At 41.0% G+C, this 22,941-nt stretch overlaps 1 protein-coding gene across 2 annotated transcripts in view; it reads right to left on the minus strand.

The window, feature by feature from the left end:
• Nucleotides 1–302: 302 nt before the first annotated feature.
• The window catches only part of CLIC5 (chloride intracellular channel 5), an 82,923-nt gene continuing 60,284 nt past the window's right edge, over nucleotides 303–22,941 (minus strand). For both annotated transcript variants that reach the window (XM_065630529.1, XM_065630530.1), the window contains exons 5-6: nucleotides 11,805–11,986; nucleotides 303–9,518 (exon numbers count right to left, since the gene is read on the minus strand). In XM_065630529.1, the coding sequence (XP_065486601.1) occupies nucleotides 9,351–9,518; nucleotides 11,805–11,986 (350 nt within the window). In that variant the 3' untranslated portion in view covers nucleotides 303–9,350. The remainder of the gene's footprint in view (nucleotides 9,519–11,804; nucleotides 11,987–22,941) is intronic.

The raw sequence follows: 22,941 nt of genomic DNA on the forward strand, positions 1-22,941 counted from the left end.
CACCTTGGAGAGTGGTCTCTGCTCCAGGCCAACACGGTGCCACCAGCTGCACTATCTGGCACCAAAGTCTGGGGGACAGTGCAGGAGTTCTTCCCTGGCCACATTTCTTCTTCTACCGCACATCTAGCTCGCTTGTCCTTGCTGTCTTTCCCTTTATTTCTATTAAATCAATTTTTAGACCCCATGATGAGTATAGCTGTATTCAAGCTGTAAGTGCACGTTTTTTCTTGCAGCCAAGGGAATGTTGCCTGTTTAAACCAAAAACTATTAAGAAATTAAACAAAAGGTCAGGAATAACCCAATGAGAAAATAAACCACTTTTATTCAAATTATCAGGTGTTAATCACTCTTGGAATATAAGATTATAACCAGCTCCAATTCAAGAAGGTGGATTTCTTCATTTAACACATACTCATTTGAAGGATACAAAAGAAATGTTTGCTTATTTATCCAAAAACTTAAAATGAAACAAAGACCAGATACTTTTTTGCTTTTAAAAATTAAATTTAACTGTTCCTTCAATAATAAAATATACTACCTATTATACAAAAAGGACATTAATTTTATTCACAGTTGACAGAGTACAGCCGCACAATCATAATATTAAAGGTGAACTGCAATGACGTTTTAAATATACTATTCCTATTATTATGTATTACAAGGGTTAGGGCAGCACACAAAGGCTCTAATCAAGCTCCTATTATGTTAGGAGCTGCACATACAGAGAAGAAACACAGAGCTCCTACCCTAAAAGGTTACAGTCTAATCTAAAATTACCCATTAACAGAGGATGTGCCTCAACTGACAACCACAACTATGCAAAAGGATTCGTCCTGTCTTTCTTATCTGATGGAGACCCCTAGATGTATGGTCACTTGTCACTGTCAACCACTATAAAATAGTAGTTTACAAATAAATTACTTTTCTTTGAAGCTTACCAGGTCTGAGTTTAAAGATCATTCCTGCATTCTCCTTAAGAGTTACTGATTTTTACTTTTACTCCCGCAGATCAGCCATTAGGTGTTTCTGAGATTAATGACATTTCAGTGGAGAAAATTCAGCCCTGGCCTTGGGTCTGGGCCAGTACCTCAACAGCTGAGTGTCCTTTCAAATGAGATATTTTTTGCCTACAGAATGCTGTGAAAAGGTACCATGCCCGATCGTCCTGTCATTATTCATATCCCAAATTTTGCTTTTTCATGTTACTGCAATTTTTAAGCAACTGTGGGGTAGTATAGGGCAATCCAGGTCTCTGTACAAGTTGCTTTCACACTGAATATGGAAAATATGTCCATATAACTCTTAGGATTTCCAGACTGGTTATTGCTGTCCTCTTTCAGTGGAAGGACAGCAGCATGTCTGGTGCCTCCCCTTTCCCTCTTTCAGCCTCAGACCCCTCTCTAAGTAACCAGAATTGTGCTCTAAGTGAGTCAGGATTTGAAAATTAGTGGGTTTTGAGGGGAAAAAAAAGCATTTCTGTTCACCCCTGTGCAACTTGGTTTTGATCTTCAGGCTTTAGAACTGAAAACAGTCAAGCAGTCAAGACTATAAAAGTAAATCTATTGATTGCTAGATCATGCATTTCCAGGCCATACAGATCAGAACACTTCATTTAAAAAAAAAAAAAAAAAAAAGAAGAAGAAAAAAAAGGCAGAAAAAAAGGCATGGGGGTACCATTATATCTACAAGGATTTGCAAAGATGAGGACCTGCTCTCCAGAAACCAAATGAAGCAGCTATTAGCAATTGATTTGCAGCCTCTGAAAACATGGTTGCATGCGTAAGCAGCCAATTTTGCACTAGGAAAGAGGGTTGAATATGGGTTTGGGTCTTTTCACCCCAAATTCTTATGGTAAATAACACTGAGTAATTTCCAGCACTAAACAATGCAATATACTCCTGGCTTATTTGACACATAAAGCTTAGACATAAAATAGGATTGGAAAGGAGAAGCGAGGCAGAGCGACAGCTCAGCACAGCTAAGGGAAGGTTTTTAAGCCATTTAGCAGGAGTTTATTGCCCCAGCGCTGGAGCCTTTGAGTGCTGGAGCACGCCAGGGTGTGCGTTGTGGTGCCAGGATCGCCCACCCCGGGTGCGTGTGGTGCGCGGCACGGGGCCAAGGGCTGTCTTTAAACCCTCCCGCACGAGAAATGTGATTTAGGCAGAACAAAGGCCACTCCTGTCGTGCCTCCCCGTGTTTATAAAATAGATCCGTGTCACTGTAAATAGAAAACGACTGGTGGCAAAGATGCCGCTTTGACGCGCGTCCGAGGCCGAGCTCTTGCGCTGCGGTTCCTGATGTCAGAGCAATTTAGCGGCTGTGCCGCCGGCAAATGTGTCTGGTTCAGGGCGAGCCAGTCCACGTCTCATGATGGCTTAATCTCCTTTTGTAACAGCGGGGGATTCTTTGCGGTCCTGCGCAAGCAACGCCATCCGTTCAGCCCAGGACTGTCCTGTCTGCTTTCCTGTGCCCACTGCAAGGCTCAGGTTGCTAAAGAGCAAATTACCCTCCACAGAGGCTGCCAAACTATCTGCATCTGGGGAGCTGAGATCCTGCTTCTACACAACTAAGTGGTGTGGCTCTTGTTTATTCCAGTGGGAACAAAATCAAAGACTCAGTAGTAATAATGCTGTTTCAAGGGTATAAGCTTTCCTTTTATGCCACCTTCCATCCCAACACATTACACAGCATTCTCAAATTAAATAATGCAGTTAAATAAAGTCAATATATATAGTTTCCATATTGTACAATCATTAGTTAAAATAAAAATAAAATAAAATAGCAAAACAGCACACAACAGAGACTAGAACTGAATCTTAAATCCCTATTGCAGTTTCTGTAGTATTTTGTTTGTTTAGTCTTAAGCATGCTCCTTCAAGCAAACTGTAATCTTCTTGCTTAAATTATTTAATCAGAATCACACCTCTATATATGTTTTATACCACAGTTTATTCCCAAAGCTGGGGATAACCTCTCATTTCCTGAAAGCTCTTAAAAACTTCCTTAATGAAAAAGCAGAGAAATTTGCTGTTTGCAAATTCTATTTACTTATCGGTTGCTTCCAAACTGAAGTAGTTAGTTTAATGAAGAGGGAGAAAAAAAGTGGAAAAGAAAGAGATTAATGTGGTGCCTGTAGCCATTTCCCAAATTCTTCAGAGTTTATAGACCTAGGGAGACAGGGAAAAAGCAACTTCTCAGCAGTGCGGCAGAGTAGGCTGAAATCACTCTGTGAAACCCAAGTGATGCTGGGAATTAAAGGATGTTCACTCCTGTTATGGTTCTACACTGTAAACTGCTTTTAGGGCTCCCAGTAGTACCCATTAGCAACAGCCAAGCTTTTCTGTTTTAATTTAGTTTGATTTAATTTCCACCAACAAATTCCACCCTGTGGTGAGAATTGACAGTATCATGTTGAGAACCATTAGAGCATATTTGGATTGTTTTTACTCCATGTATACATTAAAAAAATCCTCCACCCTTCTTAGTTTTTTTTAGACAAGCTACTTCATAATAAGAGTGAGGCAGACACAATGGAGGTGGTGTTATACTGTGGGATGCCACCGTAGGGAGTGTGGTTGGAGATACAGCAGAACATGCATTGGTATCACACCATCAACGTGGCCTCGTCCCAGCTCCACTCTGAACGTCCCCATGACAAACCAGAACGGGGCCTGACAGCACTGGTGGTGACCCTCCAGTTACCACTGGCACCAAGCTGGTGTCCTGCTTCTGTAGTAAGAAGCTGCCTCCTTTTCTCCTTGAGTTTTTCTGTTCACTGAGGGCACCTTCACACTCGAAACATCTTCGTGCTTATGTAGCCTTGGGCTCTACTGGGAATTCCTATTGGGAATTCCCCCACTGGGAATTCTGCCACCGGATTTCAAAGGAAAAGAGAATAATAATGCTCTTCATTAAGATAGGCTTCTCTGTCATGACTTTTAGGCCCCTCTCCAGGCAAGCAGGCAAGCACATGTTTAACGTTAAACACATGAGTAGGCTCTATTCACGTGCTGCAAGCTAGAAATGCTCATTAGTGCACGGCCCCAGCTGAGCTGCTAACACGCTTCAGCTCAAGAGCCGGGCCAGAGAAAAGGTGGCACCGAAACCTTTAATCTCGGTTGCACCACCCTTGGCTGAGCAGCTTCAGCATTTTCCACCCGAGCGCCGCTGCTCCAACCGGCGATGGGTCGTCCCTTTGGCAGCAGAGCCATGACCTGCTGAGCTGCCACAATGTCATCGTTCAGAGCGGGCTAGGTGATGAGCGCAGCTCAAAATACACCACATTCAAGTGCATCCTGCAGAGTATTTTCAGCTTTAGCATCTCTCCAGTAAATGGTGAAAGGGGAATGGTTTGGGGCAATGGGAATAATGTGATTGTTGCAGTCTCTGAGACACTGCTGAGTCCTGTAACACTGCCTGAGGAGCTACATGGGGGTCTTCAGACCTTTATGTCCCATGTTGAAACATGGACTGATCAAGCTTTGCAAACCAGCGCTGGATGGGTTTCCTGTGCTTTCCCAGGGCTGGAGTGTTGCCTGGGACCTGGGGCAAGGAAATAAAACAGATTAACGCTTTCTGCTTTCCCTATATATGAGCTACAAGGGGAGAGAAGGGAACAGGAACCCTTTTTTCACTGCCTAGCACTGAGTTAGTAGGCTGTCATAGTCCAGTGCCAGTACAAACCAGCAGATCCGTCCTGACCAAGGAAATCGGAAATTTTGTGACTCAGCAGGAATGTCTCTATGTATCTTGAGGAAATCCCAAGGCAAGAGCACCTTAAACATGGTGGCTTGCACAGGTCTGTACTGAAAATCACAGTCCGGACTAAACAGTCTACCACTCTTGGTTAAAGTATCCCAGATGAAATAACACATTTTAAAAAAATATTTTTAATATTGTTTTCTCAAAAAAATATCATGACCTCCTTCAACTTCTCAACAAGTGTAAGCCTCACAGCTTTCCTGCCTCCTCTGCAATTACCAGGTCATTGCAGACATCGCAATTAATGAAGAGATGAAAGATTCAGCAGAAAGGCAAAATCTTACTGGGAAATATTTCTCAATATCAAAAGCAATTAAAGAATAATGATTATATCTAGCAGAGTAATAAACAAAAGCAAACTTACTGATGCTTAAAAGAATACACGACGGAGGACACAACATTTTCGGGTTATTTTTTTCTCTATGGCACCAATTAATTTTGAAAAGTGAATGTTTCCATTTGCTCCTGGGGCTTTACATAAGTGGGATTTTCACTGCCTACATTTTTGCAATACCTGAAACTCGGATAATTAGCCAAACTCAGTCAATGCAGAAAGGGAGTTCTCTTCATTTCTCACCTTCACTGCTGGTGCAGTGGTGGCCTTTGGACTTCGTCCCACAACATGGATAAAACCTGCTTCCCTGTGTGCCCATCCATGAGCCCCCTGCTACTTAGCACAGAGGAAACAGTAGAATTTTCGTTGCTAATTTAGAATTGACTTTTAGCAGGGATGAGAGAGGAGGAAAGGTGGCTGGGGGTTAAAATGAAATACATATGCAAAATAAGTTGCAATGTGCTATTCAGCTGAACTTGTAGGAAACAAAGGTATCTAGTTTCGCCATGATTTAGGCTGTCATTCCTCCATGGCATTGGCTTTTCAGCTGATGCAAACATAGGAGTAACCTGTAGCTCTATATTTCACACCAGACCTGATAAAGCAATGTCATTATATGATTCTTTATGTTGGAAAAAAATGTTTGTGAGAAGACTTATCTTGCAAATGGTACTTCTTTAGTCCTACTTGCACAGCAAGATGACCTCTTGGCAAATCAAATAGTCTAACAGAAAATAGAATAACTAATATACAGGATCCTCTAACACTCCCATACCACTGCTAATAGAAGAAGAATCAATATTAGTTCCAATATGAATGGAGTGTTGGATTGACTGAACAGGGAGCTTTGAAATAAATATCTAAGAAATGTTTGGATGAAATGGACATCTTTACAGACATTTGGTCTGCATTTCTGTAATGCAGATGATTAAATCCACATTGTTGGCTTCTTCCCCCTCTGCACTATGTCTTTCTTTACATCTTGCAAAAAATTTATGAACAAAGTTATTGTAAATCTGCAATGTCTGTCTTGTCACTTAGATTCTTTTCAGAAACGCTGCCTTGCCAATGTAGATATACAATCCTGTATGATTAATATTTATTACTTATAATTCTAAATACAATGGAAGGTCACAAAAAATACCTTGCTTAAAGGAGTCTGGAGCCCTTTAAAACCTCACTGGTGATGGATTCCGAGCCTTGAGAACTGAGCTCAAAATCTTAGCAAAACACTTTTCTATGCAGGATTTCCAGTATTTCCTGCTTCTGACTATGGCTAAAGCCAAAAAGCACAAAGGTGAGCAAAAGTTACAGGTCTGAAAACATGAGCTTGGATTTCAAATCCAAACAAAGGTCAGGGAATGCCTGAACCTGTCCATAATCTTGCATCAGCCCACAATAGAGCCATAAGTAAAATGCAAAGTTAGGATGCAGAGTGAGACTTTAATTCAGACAGAACAGGCACGGTAGCTGAAAACTGTTTTCATTTTCCTCTTATTCTTTTTCATATCGATCGATACATTTCATCAAGATTTTGGGGGGGCATTGTTAGAAAAAATGAGATATTTAGGGGTTATTTAATTATTAATTAAAAGGAAGGTAGCTTGGGCATTTTCAGATTTTATAATGAAATCCTAAAAAAAAATTTAATAAGAGCACGCAAATCACCTTAGAAAAAGCTCATCGCACTAACAGCTCTTTTTGGTATAAGCCAAGCCATTATTAAACATAGTTTTTTAAAAACAGATGCAATTCGAAGTCACTGAAATCAACTGTGCTTTGGCCCTCTTCTAGCAAAACTAAAGCAAGACATACTAGAACCTTTCAGGACCGCAGGATTCAGGAAATTGATAAAGATTCACAGAGATGGAAGAAATCATGACAGATCCTGAACTGGTTCACTTACTCAGCCTGAGATCTACTGCATGTTTGGACAATCTTCTTTAAGGAGCTAAATATAATAAGCACAGAGGAAGAATCTGCATCTGCCTCTGAGTCTTCATTCAAAGATTCACTGCAAATGTGATTAAGCAAAGCCACTAATTGAAACAAACGTGGAAAAAGACAATGTAGATTCTGTTGATTGGCATGCTCCTGGTCAAATCATATCGAAAGTAAAAAATCCCAGTGACCATTGATCAGACAGAAGACTTTTCCCCAGAAACAAATTTGCAGAGCATTACTGATAATACTTTTCTAAACATACGGAGCCATCTTGATCAGTGTGCTGAGTGAAAACAAAACCAGGAAAACAGACAGAAAGGACTGAGACAATTAAAATAAATAAATAAATAGTTGCCTTAATTTACCAAAAAAAAAAAAAAAATCACAAATAACTCCAATCTCATGAAGAAATCTTTTAAAAAAGCCACATGTGCTTGCACAGACACTTCTAATCTTATTAGATTTTTCTGGCTGCTATTAGTGTCTTCTGAGCCAGCTGATTTCTCAGCAATATTTTAAAGAGTGTGAGCCTTCGCCCTCCAGTCTAGCCATTGTTAAAATAGCCCATTCTAGGGAAAGACTTGGGAGTTCATGGATTTTCTTCCATGGTTTTGAAACGTTCAGAACAAATTGACCATCGCATGCGAAACAATAGTCAACCACAAGCTATCTTCACAATCAATGAGCAACATTCTGCTCCCAGCTGGGTTAGCGTGAAAAGCGGAATAATCAGGCAACAGGGATGGCTTCAGATTGTCATCAGCATCACGGGGCAGAGGCTGATTTTCGATGCTGTCTCCAGTACTTCAGCTCTCTGGCTACAAACAAGCCAGCTGTGAGGTTCCCCTTGGTCACAGCTTGGGGTTCCCCTCAAATCAGTGCAGCCCTCTGCAACTCTGACCAGAAGGGGAGCCACATCAGGTTTTATTTTCTCTTTGAAAACAACGTTTAAATCCCCCCAAACTGAAAATCAAGAGCCATGCGCGCCATTGTGCATATCAGGGCATGTGAGTTTCATGTAAAAGAGCTGTCATTCTGAATTTGCTAAAATAACATGCAAATAATCACTAGTATAAAGCAGATTGTGTCAGGCAGATGCTACAGACAGAACAAAACAATCAGTTTTAGGGAACAGTCCTAACTCCGAATTGTGTAACCTGGATTGGTAAACCCTGGAGGAGCAGGACTAAGGCATCACACATGGATTTCTGCTAGCGTCCTTGCCAAATTTCTTGCTGGAAATGTGCCTCCCTCTGTTTTATTCTGCCCTCTTTGAGGCTTTCAGAGCAAACTTCTCCTGGGGTGAGATGACGAGTGCTTGAAAGTGACCCATCTGAAGCTCAACATGGAGAAAGCGCTTCCCCTGCCTGGAATTCATGTGCAGCAACAGCTTTCTCCTGCCGACCCAAGCTTCCCAAGATAGTAATTATAAAGGAACTGGCAACCGTACAGTCAAGACGACAATATCCTACGTGGTTTAGTTCACTGTGCCAATTCCCTCTATTTACTGGAGTCAATATTCTGCCCCCGCTATTGCTGTGTCTGAGTGTCTCTACCAACTAGCAGATCCACTGGGCATTTTGGCATGAGCCCTGTTCTTCCAAGGGCTGCCTGCTTAATTGCTCATTCACTCTCTTTCACTTCAAACATTCAGATCCAACAATATCATGCAAATTTTATGCAAAGTAGCATCTGCAAGTCTGACATATTCACTCAGGCTTCCCCCCTTTTGCACCAAGTTAAAAATAAATACCCTAGAAGCTTTGGGGCCTGCTAGGACAGAATATGCATTCAGAGAGTTTTTTATAGTATAACTGCTAAGAGCATTTCACCTTTAGGGTCAAACTTCTTCTTTACCTCTCTCTCTCTCATATTTTGCTCCTGCCTCAATGATCCCAATAGCACCGGGAGGGGGAAAGCATCCTTTACATAACCTACAGAAGAACCAGTTCTATGTATTCCTAAATCTCTTACTTAAAATTTCAGCTAATATCCTATTTTTAAAACTCCAAAGGTGGTTGATATACCCCCAACATGAAACAAGAAACTAGTAAAGTGGACTCGTTTCCAATACTGATTGTGAATGATACTAGTTTAGCCAGATCTTAGGTTCAGATTTCAAAGGCTCTCCGCCTCCCACCCTAGAGCTGCCTTCTGTTTTCTCCAGGGAGAAGCAGATTTGTCCCTGACCAATACACTTGAATAGGTGAAGTCATCAGGATGCCAACAGATAGTGTAATGATAAAGTATATATTAAGGCAACGAGGAGAAGAGTCTGTAAAAGGGGGTACTGAGCCACAGCTGAGGGCAGTTAGGACTTGCTGAGCCGCTTGGCCACATCTGCATAGGCTTGCTCAATTTCTTTGTCTGCTGCACAGGTGTTGGTGAATTCATCCCTGGCGTACGCGTTCTTCAGGTACCGCCACAGCCCCGTCATCTCTGTCGGGAAGTCAAAGTTGCGGTATTTCTTTGTAACAATCTAAAACAAAGAGAAAAGAGGGGGGAAAAAAGGCATCTTCCTGGTGATATATCTCTAGATTCCCTTTTAGAGAGCTTTGTACCCTTTCTTGTCACATAATTAATAGCAAAGAAGAGAAACGCTTGGAGAACCAGGGTCTTAGAAGATATAAGCCTGAAAAGAGACCATTGGTCATCCCCTATCTTGCAAGGATGCTACTTGGCCTAAGGACACTCTAATGCAATGTCCTGGCAGCTATATCACCAAATTATGACTTTTATGATACCCAAAGCTCATTAATTTTACCCTAGTGGTGTTTGGTGGTTTTTACCAGTCTTAGGTACATCACTTCTTAAAGATGAGATGCCAAAAAGAGAGAGCTGATTAGCTGAATCATAGAAAGGAAGACTGATTGAACGGAAAGTCATTAGCAATAATTTACATACAACACAGTTTAACATTAATTGCTATACTTATGTTTAACATATTTAATCATTATATTTATATTTATCATTATGTATATTTAACATATATTCTGTATATACTCTGTTCCTACTTATAATATATCTAATATCTTTTGCCTGGCCAATGATGTCAGAGGATGTAACTACCTACAGCTGTTGCAAGACTGTATCTGTGTTCACTCAAAGGGAAAATTCGGGGTGGTATGTGTACCATGATTGAGAAACCAAGATGATTTAGCAGACATTAGAAACAGGAATATTAGGATAAACTGGAGGAGAAAATGGTTCTTTCAAGACTTGTTGGACTAGGAAATTGTCTATCAAGGGAAATTTTTGATTTCTGAAAACAGTCAGGCCCTTATTCAGGAAAATAGTTAAGTGCATACTTAATTTTAAGCACCTGTATAGTGCCATTGAAGTCAATGGGAGTAATCTGTGCTTAAAGCTAGATGGTTGGTTAAGTAAGATTGGGATATTTCAGTTTTCCTGTAAGAATGTACCACATAGAATAATCCTGTAGTGACAGAATGAACTAGCTGATAGGAAAGGATGGATTAGTTCATTTAATGACTGCTTCCAATCTCTAATTTTTCTGACAGTATAAAATTGTTCCTGGGCATAAATTACATACATATGTGCCATAGAGTTCCCCTTTATTTTTCAAGCACATGGTAGAGGTGTTTTCCATCACAGATTTCTTCGGACAGTCATATTCTCAGAAATGACTGTGATTTCTTTCTATTATCAGGATCCACTTGGTATTTGCAAGTCCAAACCCTATCCTAAACTGCATTTAATTAAGCATCCTTGCCTTCAATGATGCTTCACAAACACATGGAGAAGATAAAACGTGTTGGGCAACTTAAGTCAAGATTTTTGCAATTTCTAGCACACATCTTCCATCAAATGAATAAGTCTTAATAATTTACACTTTCTTTCATCTGTAAAAGACTTTTCAGGCAATAACCTATGGCTATACTTGTCTGAGAAAGATTTCAATTCTCTTTTGACATCTTTCATTTCATCCCAAGGAGACAGGAACCAGTAAGGTGCCACACATTCATTTTGCATTGTCTGACTCCATCACCAATGAAAATGAGCCAAAAAAAGAGCTAGATCTGTGGGGATATTATCACATTTCTTACCTGGTGACTTATGCACTATTTTTTTCAATTTTTTTTTGCTTGTGTGCCATCAGCTCCCAGGCTCAGGTTATGTTTTGGCTCATGGAGCCAAATTAGATGCATGACTTGGCCTTAATTCCTAGCTTTCTTGCTTGGCAAGGTCTGCCAGCTACTTGCTTTATTCTAAACAAATATGTAATCCGATAAATTAAATGAGTGCAACATTTAGAAGTCAAGATGATGTACACCAGCCACCATTGTACATCTTGAATCCTGGACCTCAGCAGTGAGTTTGATTTGCTGACTTCTCTGTGTGAAATACCAGCTGGAACAAATACTCCCCAAAATGATTGACTGCTGCTCTTAATTTACAAATGGGTGGGAACTGACTAAAGTTTTGACATCGCTCTTAATGGGAACTAATGAATATGAAATATGCTGTTACTTGCAGCGAGGTAAAAATAAAGAGATGGGATACCTAGATCTTAATGTTGTCTTTGTGTGTCTTAGTGATGGGACAATTTCTTCATGTACTAAATAGGAAGTTGTTTAACTTAAACTATAAGACACACTGAGGACCAAAAGTGTGTTTCAAACTCCGCTCTTCCAGGACTCAAAATGACTCTGCTGGAATACATGTTGGCTTTAGCTCTTGGCTGTCAGAGCAGGCATTTCATTGTCAGATAAGGCTTCATTGGCCATCACATGGTATCTTTTACCTTGACAACATGGAGTTTGGGCAGAAGGTTACAGTCAGCAAGAGTCAGGTCATCTCCATCCAGAAACTTGCGTTTAGACACTTTCTCCTCTTCGGTGCTGCCTGCATCAATCTCCTCTGGCAGAGGTGTTCTCAGATAGTCATCCAGCTTCTTCAGGGCCTTCACCAAACCTCTTTCAAGGGCTTTGCCAAAAAAAGCAATGAATAAATGATTAGGGCAGAGTAAGACTTATTTAGAAACACCCATCATCAATGGCTACAGTAGTATCTCGAAAAAAAGCCAACTACTACAGGATGTTTCAAAAAGATGGACCCATTTTCAAAGCAGTATATTTCACAGTGGCAACATGTTACAATTACACAAAAAATTACAAATGGTTTAATGAGTTATCATGTTTTAGTAACCTTTTTATAAATGTTTTATGTTCCCTCCACCTGCTGTACAGACAACATCGAGACAATAATTGAATTTGTCCCGGACGCCTCTCAAACTGTCTTCTTCCGTGTGGTTGCAGAGATATAGTGATTTCAAATTGGGTCCATCTTCTTGAAACACCCTCTATTTCTTTTTTCTTATTTTTTGTTAATTTGTGCTCCAATGCATACACAATCTGATGACAAAGTCGGCCACCAAGGTCTGCCTGAGGGTAAAGCTCCTCCTGCAACGGAAAAAGGGGACACGGGGAATTGCTGTGCCACATCTTCTCCTGACTAGCACAAAAAAAAAACCAACAGTGAAAGAGAACATGAAAGGAAAGAACAGCCTAACAGTATGATATACCAATAAAACATAAACACTCTATCATATTTTTTTGGTCTGTCAAGGCCATCACACAATAAATTTGAGATCTGTAGCCACTACATTTTTTTCCTAAGCAGCCAGGTAGGACTGTAATGAAGGGGAATTTCCTAGCATTACTTCAGCTCTAAAAAGTTGTAGTTTTACTACTTTTAAACCCCTTCCAGGGTAATTGAAGGCAATAGCAATAATTACAGAGATGCTAACCAGAGCTCTACAGAGCTGGAAGGTATACTACAACTGAAACGAAAGTAACATAACACTAATTAAATACAATGCTACACAAAAGACTTGAGATATTCAGTCACTGTTAAGATTCCCTTCATTTCAGGTTCAAATTAGATGCAAATTCTTTTTTTGATATGTCTCGAATCAGGTGTCAGAGAGAAAAGGCTCTGGACCTCTCACTTCGGTTGCTGAAGACCATGTCCCACACTGCTGCTGACTCCAACAAATTCCAGGCTTAAAATGCTGCTTTAGACATAATTTACAGCAGAATGCAAATTTTTACTTAAAGATATTAACCTGGGCACAGAATTTGTGTTGCTACGTGTTACTGACAGGATAAACGGAAAACTTGATTGCAATAACACAGTCAGAAAAAGCTGAACGACTGTATGAAGGTTTGCACGCTATTTAAACTGTGAACACTCTGGAGCAAGAAGGGTCTTTTGCATCTCTATTCGAAGGGTGACAAGCACAATGGGGTCCTGGCCCTTGACAAGTGCCCCAAAGTGCTAAAGCAATATAAATAAGAAACAGCAAAAATTTACAATGTGAAAAAATAACAACATGACTCATGGGCTTAGGGCCAGAATTTCAGCTGGTGAAAATTACCTGCAGTGATTTATACCTGCTGCAGATCTGGCCTGGAGTCAGCACTTAAGGCCTAATCCTGTAAAATCTCATATCTCTGAGTAACTTACTGCCATTTAACTTTGGGGAGACTACTCAATGCGCCAAGTTACTCAGGCGGTGTAGCTCTACAAGGCCTAGGGAGATAAATATATTTATGGAGCACAATGCAAACTTCAAAGGGCTGCAGCCATCGCCCTGCATAGAGGAGCTTGCTGGCACAGGTAGCTCTGCTGGCTCTGCTGTCAGCGCCTCCCCCATGTTTTTGGCAAGGAGAGAAAGGCAGCGCCACAGAACATGATTGCTGCCCTAACATCCATTAAACCTTGTGCCAGTGGTGGAAGTCAGATTAAGCTGCCTGATGTCTTGCTCCCGCTGAAGCCTCTTGGCCAAGCACCAAGGAACCATACCAGCTCTTTTGTGGCTGACTCCTAGACACAGTGGCAAACCCTGGCTTAATTGATTGACTGGAGAAATGACTGCGATCCAACTGAAAACACCCCAACAAACATAGCAGGGAGGGAAAGAATTTTATTTCTGAAAGCAGAGCATCTAAAGCGACTGAAGTGCTGCCATCCATAAAACAAAAGTGTTGCCATCCCTTATTTAATCAATTCAAATTGAATTCTGACACTGACATTCTGCTGTCAGATGCTGGCAGTGGTCTCTTTAATCATCTACAGCTGTGCTCTGCCGCACAACGTCTACTGAAGGGTAATAACTGCATAGCTTGTAATATACCCCCATGTGGCAACACTCAAAAGATTTAGCAATCTCTTTTTGGTTTGACCCATACCACCTGTTGAACAGATAGTTCTCCTTCTCTTGGTCAACCTCAGACTCTGTCCTCTCACAATGAATTCATTTAGAGACAATGGAATTGAATTACTCTGATTTAATTCAATTTTGCTCATTTAGATTTTAGAGAACTGGCTTAACGCTGCGCATTTTCCAGTATTCCCTTCGGTTCTCTGAGTCATCTGTGCAGTATTTCCAGCATCAGTACTACATTAGATGTTTTATGCTGGCCGTTGGGGTCAGTTAAGAGTGTGTACAAAGGCAGGAGCATCAGGTGAGACGCGTTTATGTAACTTTTCTGGAACTTATTAGGGTTGGGTTTTTTTTCTGCTCTTATTGATATATCGAAGTGCGTCATGGCTCTCTCAAAAACAATGCCTGGAGTGAAGCCTATTTGTGACAGTGGGAAAAAAAATCTATCTGAATTCATATTTGGCACTTGCATATGGCAGCTTTAGGCCAGAAATAAGTATGTTCAGGGTTCAACGCATCTGTGACCTAATTCACAGGCTCTGCTGAAACCCACAGGATCCTGACATCTGACAGTAAAATCGCCACATGGTCAGGACCATCTCATAACCTGATAATCAAGAACTGGACCACTACTCGTGACACAAATGTCCCCATTTAATTAATCAAAGCTCTTCTGATCCTAGTAAACTCTCAGAAGAGCCATGAAACTAAAAGAGTAGTGAACAAGGAAGAACAGCCTTTCTTCCACCTGAGTAGTGACAGAATTTTGAAAATGTAAGAGAATTAAGATCTTAAAACTGCCATTTCAAGTGGAGTTAAGATGCACAGAGTCAAATTTTTAAAGCCTGTAAAGTTTTTCAAGGCATTTTTTGAAATTCATATCAAAATATCTGTGTTGCAAATCCTGCTTTCTAGGTGGCCTGACGCATTCAACTTCATCTATATAATTTGAAGTCTTAGGTTCCTTGAGAAGGTGCTCAAAGAAATTCCCACTCAAAGTTGGAGGATGAGTAGAAGAATCTGAAAAATATTGAAGCAAGAGGCCTCTGAGCCCCACACCTCAGAGAGAGTCAAGTATATAATTCTGGCATGGGTGGGAGAATCCACCTTATGTTTCAATTCACCAGTCGCTCCCCAGAAGAGAGAGGTGTCAAGAGGAGGTCAGTTTTTTTCTTTCTTATGAAAAAATCGGGGGAAGTGCAATGATTTTACCAGTCGCATAGGGAGAGCATTTTACTGGAAAGTGGAAGACTGAGTTTCCAATGGCTTTTCAACGTGATGTCAGTCCAGATCTGCCAGATGAGACCCCACTAGTGGAGTATCAGGTAATCTGTACAGCTCTCCTGTTGAGCTGTTTCACTTTCCATAAATAACTCATAATTTTAATGGATCACAACTGGAGGCTGACGCCACAGGTGAAAGTCAGAAAAAATGCTCTCGTTTTCTCTCTTCTCTGATCAATATGTAAGAGGAGACCAAGAAATAACCTTCTCAGAATATCCTACAGCTCTGAAGGTTTTGGGACTCTTGCTGAGGAAAGAGTTGTCATATTTCGTATTACTGAGTAAATCCAGCAGAGGAAAGAAAGATTTCATTCTAAACCTCCCATAATGGATGACTCTACATGTTGTCTCCGCTGATAACATCGGGGACAGCAGGCACTCACCAGAGCGGGGATCTTGTGAATACCAGTCACAGCACTAGACTGAATTAAGACATTTAAAATATGTGAGTAACTAAAAAGATACTAATTCCACATTTGTGAACATACTACCCGCAATGAATTTCAGAAGTGGCTAATCAGCTAATTCCCTTGGCAACTTATCCTCTTGTTAACGTAATTAAATAACTAAATAGGTTTGCTGGTAACAGCTGAGGTTCCATTGCAGTCAACTGGTGGGATTAATCTTCCCTGGAGGAAATTAAATGAGTAGGTTTGAATTAAACATCCTGATCCTCCTCTATAGTCAGTGGAGTCTTCCACACTTGATTTAGGTGACCCTTAAATCAGCTGCAAGGAGAACTTTTCCTGAAGTGTCTCATCTCGGCCTTGCATTGCTTTGGTAATGTCAGGGTGGAGGATTCAGCGTTACGACACCAAGTGGAACTATGTCTGAAAATGTGGCTCCGTGCTGCTTTTGAAATCATAAAATAGTTTGGGTTGGAAGGGACCTTCAAAGCTTATCCAGTGCCCCCCCTGCCATGAGCAGGGACATCTGCACCAGCTCAGGTTGCTCAGAGCCCCGTCCAGCCTGGCCTGGGATGTCTCCAGGGATGGGGCATCCACCACCTCTCTGGCCAACCTGGGCCAGGGTTTCACCACCCTTACTGTAAAAAAAATCTTCCTCATGTCCAGCCTGAATCTCCCCTCTTCTGGTTTAAAACCATCACCACTTGTCCTATCACAACAGGCCCTGCTAAAAGGTGTGTCCCCATCTTTCTCATTGGCCCCTTTTAAGTACTGAAAGGCCACAATAAGGTCTCCCTGGACCCTTCTCTTCTCCAGGCTGAACAACCCCAGCTCTCTCAGGCTGTCCTCCCAGCAGAGCTGTTCCAGCCTCTGATCATTCCTGTGGCTCCAGAGCTGGATGGGGTGTCCAGGTGGGGGTCTCACCAAAGCGGAGTTGAGGGTCCTCCAGTTGTTTCCCCACCCTGCAGATTTTCAGTATGAACTAAGAGATCCCAAATGTGACCAGCTCTGCAAGACAAGCCCTATCATCTGGTTACCCTTGCAACAGATGCAATGGCTGAGCTCCTGAAAACCATCTTTCTGGACAGTGAAATCACCAAGCACAGAGGCATCAGCACTATATTGGCTCCACAGTGATGTATTTAACAGAACTTCTATTTCCAATAAGTTCTACCTGTGTTTATACCAAATCCATGGTGGAACCATCTCTCTCACCCTTCACTACTCTGCTCTGGGCTACTTGTGCAGCCAAAGACAACTTACAGCAGTTGCAGTCCCGTTGTGTCATCCCACTAATAAGAAACAACAATATTGATAAAAAAATCTCACAAGCTCTTTCTGATTTTCCTTCCCCCTTCAAAACTATGGTTTTATACAACTTTACTTAAGAATCCTGGGTTAGAAGCCAGAGAAATAGCACTTTCCAACCTCAAAGCAACCACAGAACACTTAATGAATGTATTACCATCTGTCAAATGCAGAGGGTGAGGTTCAATTTAGCTGATGATACCTAATTCACAATGACGCTCTGTTTTCAGCAAAAGGTTGCTCGACATTGAACAATGAGATTAACAAATCCTGACACGCATAGAAATACAAATAATGTAACAAAAGTTAATAATTGGCAAAATTGTGCTCTCGGTTACAGTGACATAAAAGAGGAGTAACTCCTCATTGTCAACAAGTTATTCCGTATTTACTCCAGTTCAACCAAGAACAGACTTTGGCTCTGATATTCAATTCTTCAAGCAAAAACTTCCTTAAACTATTAGCCTGTGCAACTATTTCCAGGGGACAAGGAGAAATCTTTGTATCTTGAAGTATTTATACCACAACTGAACAAAACATTGGAAAATGTAATGCATGGAGCACTCCTGCAAGTCAAGGGGAGAGCCAGATGACAAAGATTCATTGCTAGGTACTCAGGGTGAAGTTTTGGCCATATCAAAGCCCGTGGAAGTTTTGCTGTTGACTTCAGTGGGGTTAAGATTTCTCCAGCAGTTCTTAAAGCCAAAAGGGACTATTATAATCAGTTAACCTGACCTCCTAAATAATACCAGCCATAAAACTTCCAGCGTCATTGGCCGTTTGCATCTCTGTTTTCAGTGGGTCAAATGAGGCTGAAGAAAAATGGAAAGTAACTAGAAAGTAGTAAAAGAAAAACAGTTTGGAAAAAGTAAAACTGATTCAGACTGCCCACGCCCACAGCATTCACAGAGGTCAGACAAGGACTCTTCTTCCCCTTCCTTGAACTCCAAATATTTCCTTCCTTGTTTAATGCTGGGACAAGAAGAAATAGCAAAGCAGAAAAAAACACACAGTGGCCTAAAGGAGCCACTGGAAGGCAATTCATTCCATCCTGAAATAGTAGCCTTGGAAAAGCTGAATTACCACCAGAGGAGCCTCTCTCTTTCTTTTAAGAATAAGCAGACTGGCTACCTAAATTTAAAATAGCTAAAATTAGGTGAGATGACTCCTCTTTTATGCGTCTGAGTGGAGCCATTTGCAGGATGAGGATTTTACTTGATAGTTATTATGCAAAGAGATGCAAAGCGTAGAAGGCACAATGAGAGCAATAAGAACAAATGTTTCTTTGGCCAAATTGAACATAAAACCTACTTAATTTACATTAAAAGAGAGCAAAACTAGTTCAATTTTTGAAACAAACTTAAAGCAAAATAACATAAGACTTCCAAAAAATAAGAAAAGAAAAAAAAGCCATGTTTTAGGATGGTTGGTTAAGTAAGTCATGCCCAGACATTTAATCATTTTCACATTACTTTTAAATGTTGGTAATCTTCAAAATTGACATGTCAGTTCTCATTTTGTCACAAAATATTTTCTCCAAGCCAAAGTAAAGTATATGGGTTCTCTTCATAGGGAATACCACTGAAAGCACAGTGACAACAAGGCTTCAAATTCATCAAAGCCCAGTAACATCATGGCTTTTGTAGCCATCATCTGAAACCACCTCAGACTGACCTCAGCAGAACTGCAAGTTTCTTAATTGTCAAGCCCAGGCAAGTTCAACAAACAATGATCCATGTACAAAAAAGAACAGTGATTCCTGTTGCTACCCTGGATCACTGATTGATGCTTTTCCTTTTTACTGCTTTCTTCCACTGCCCTCCAGTAAGATTTATCCCGTAACACACGCAAATGAACTTGGTGAAATAGGCAATGAGGGAAAAGGGGGAACAGTACATAAATATTCACAGTCTCGCACAAACAATCCGAGATTTATTTTTCCTTTAAAAAAACAAACCACCTTTCCTGATCACTTCCAGATTCACAGAGTTTGATATTATGTGAGACCAAATACTGTTTTCTGGTAGGAGAGAGAAACCAGCTAAGAAACAGCAATTTAAGGTAAGAAAATAATATCATTTTACTGCTCTGACAGTCTGATTAAAGGCCAAGGATTCATATTTTCACTCTCTTTTTTTCTCCATCCTGCTCATTTTTTTTTTTAAGGCAGGCTCAAGAGAGTATTGTACATTTAATCTGTATAGATTAATCCTTCTCACATGGAGGAGCTATGACTGCAATATGCACGCCACTGTATTACATCTCAAGCAATTTATCTTCCCCGCTATGATTTCAATATAATCCTTGAGATTTGAGTGCTGCCTTGATTTCTTCTGTTCAGCCATTTCAGAATCAGGTGCCTTGTCTAAGGTGGTTATGGAGGTTCCCTCTCCGCTCAGAGCTACCGAGCATCTGTTGAGGGAACTGGGGCTGTTCAGCCTGGAGAACAGGAGGCTGAGGGGAGACCTTATCGTTCTTTACAACTACCTGAAAGGAGGCTGTAACATGGAGTTTGTTCGTCTCTTCTCCCGAGTAGCAAGTGATAGGACGAGAGGAAATGGCCTCAAGTTGTGCCAGGGGAGGTTTGGATTGGATATTAGGAAAAAAATTCTTCCTGGAAAGGGTTGTCAGGCATTGGAACAGGCTGCCCAGGGCAGTGGTGGAGTCACCATCCCTGGAGGGGTTTAAAAGGCGTTTAGATGAGGTTCTTAGGGACATGGTTTAGTGCCAGAGTTAGGTTAGGTTATGGTTGGACTCAATGATCCTGAGGGCATCTTCCAACTGAAATGATTCTATGATTCTATTCTATGATTCTATGATCTCCAGAGGACGATTCCTTCCAGCTGCCTGAGACACCTGATTTAAACATGGTGTGACTCACCCCACACATGCCCTCCTCACTGTGTGAATTACAGGCGAAGCGTAAATGACTAGCTCAGACTAGACACCTAACTTTCAGGGAGGTGAATTTAGTCAAGATGAATCCTACCCTTTGAATATAATTTCACAGTTCACCTAAGCGATGTAGGATAATACCTCCCTTTTCTTTTTTTTTTTTTTAAGGTACTTATATATTAGGGCTCACTCCCCAAAGGGCAAGTACATTGCCAATTTGAGCATTGCAACATCCTTTCCAGGCATGTTTCTGCCTTGTAAAATCCCCAGCTCTGAGCAGCATCTATACTGAGAGGCAAATGAGTGGGCAGTCACTAAGCCATTGGAAATGCAGAGGAGAAGGATGGAGGTTGTATGCTCCCATGCATGCAAGGCATTTGGATGCCTAACTTTGGGCCGAAGGGAGTTTCTGGGGTGAGTCACCTCTCCTGTTAAAGATGTTCCACTCTAGAGAAATAATTCAATATTCACTGGAATTGAGACTTGAGCATGTTCCCACAATCAAGGTAAATTCCCATGCAACCACACTGAAAAGTTGTGATCTGTCTGTTTCTATTCACTTGAGGAATCAACGAATACCTAGTTGTGCACACAGAAGAGAAAAAAAATAGTGTCTCTTATTCCTCAATTCTACTCTCCTGGTTTGGGGTTTCTCTTCGGGGACAGGAGTTCGTATTCATCCTCCAGATCAGTCAGAGCAGAGACCAGGAGTGGGACAAGTCACACAGACACAGGTGTAGACATGTAAACAGCCACACAACTTTGGTCATGATCTGCCTTTCAGACGTGGACTAAACCAGGCATAAATAGGTACATATTTTCTATATATGTTGCCACATACATTCTGTGTATGTCCGGTGAGAGAAACAGAGGTGCTAAACCGCAGGAGCACTTTGGCCAGGACTCAGAGGAACATGGAGCTGAAAACCAGACATTAGATACCCAAAGCAACCTTAGGAACCCAGACTCATAAAAAATCTACTGATTTACTTATGGATAAGATTCACCTTGTCTAACTTTAGCCACCTAAGTGTTAGGTAACTAGACTAACCTAGTTGTCCAAGTCTCCTTTAAAGACAGAAATGCAAGACAGGCATCTCTAAAGGAAGTTCTCCTAGCTTTAGATGCATATTTTAAGATAAATAAAACTGTCCTTTGGACATAAATACATTTGTATTTATGTCCTAAATATATTTGCATTTATGTCCCTCTCCACCGACCACAAAAGAAGCCAGGATTATTGAATGACTGATGTATAATTTTAGACAGAGTTAAGTGAGATGATCCCTCCCTTATCATCCCTCTTCCTTTCCCAACCCATCTACAGACCCTTGACGACATGGGTTGATCAATTAGAGCTTCACCCCAAAAGTCTGAGGTATTTTGACAGACTTGTCTCAAAAGCTCCACGGAACGTATGTCTCTCAGAGAGACTGAGACCTTGATTCCCCAGGTACCATGTCCTAAGCCAGAGCGCAATGATCCAAGGCTTAAGAGGTTATCTGGAATTAAGAGACCTGAGTGTCTTCTCAAACTTTTCTACACGACCTTATATAAATGATTTAAATTCTCTGTCTTCCAACTTCTTATATGCAAAATAAGGATAATAGCACTCTTCAGTCACAAACTTTACATTGACAAAAGCAACAGTGCAGCAGCTGTGGATGTGTTTCAAGTTGAGGGAGAGAAACTGTAAATATAACAAAAAAGTCATCACCATATTTTTGTGATACCATCTGTCCTACTCCCAAATTAAGCCCAGTGAAACAGGTGAATCAATAATGTCTTTGAAAAGAAACTACTCTTTTCAAGCATCTAGGAAATTTGTTTGGACTAGTTTATAGTTTTAGACCAAAAACTCAGGTTTGTTCCTTCCCTTATTCGGTTTTAGAGTGGTGGCAAGAAATAAATGTAATACTTGTAATGTTATCACGAAGAATGCAGTTGGAGCACCTTCAAATGCTGTTTTTTAAGAAAACCCAGGTGTTAGAATGACACCAAAAGAAGGATTCAGTTCCAAGTCTCTTAGGAGCCCAAGCGACCCTGAGGGCAGGAAGAAAGTGAATGTAAAACTACTGGCCTACAAGTGCCCCAGGAAGAACAGCACCTAACTTGCATTTCACAAATCATCGTAACTCTGTAGCAGCACGTCAGTGACAAGCGTCATTTCTAGACCGTGTCCCCAAGGGCCTAAACCTGACCTCTGCAAAGCTAGTCTTGCACAGGTGTCCCTAAACCAACTACAGATAAGCAGCAGCTGATTTGCATCAGGAAACTGAAAAGAAAAAAAACCCCACACCATCGAGCCCTGCGGATTATAATATCACTTATTTATAGTAAGAGATTACCACTTTGGTATCTGAATTTTTAAGATGCTGTGTGTTTACTCAGAGCATAAAGTTATGTTTTACTAGCAAAGAGCAAACAAGATGATTCTGGGACTAACAAAGAAAAAGTATGTGTTTCTGCATTAAAATAAGAGTAAAGTTAACTTCTGGTAGAGAGTGCAACCGGGCTTTAGTGACAGTGCTGTGGGGACCCCTTGTGTTCTAATATTTAAGCAAAGAAGATTGTTCTACAGGCTGTTGGCACTTGCATCTTTAATATAAATTTATTTCAGTCCCAGGCATGTAGAGGAATAAAATCTGCTTTTGTTTATACCAGGGTAATTCGAATTGCACTCCACGGTTTTCAGCTAAATTATTTCACTTCAGCAGTGGCGGACAGAAGACATGGGAGAGGGAAACACAGCAATGCCTGCCAGCAGCACCTGAGGATGAAGTTTTAAAGCTTATTGAGTTCCCAAACCCCTCAGTCCAC

The sequence above is a fragment of the Caloenas nicobarica genome, chromosome 3, assembly GCF_036013445.1.
Source record: "Caloenas nicobarica isolate bCalNic1 chromosome 3, bCalNic1.hap1, whole genome shotgun sequence".
Lineage (NCBI taxonomy): Eukaryota > Metazoa > Chordata > Aves > Columbiformes > Columbidae > Caloenas > Caloenas nicobarica.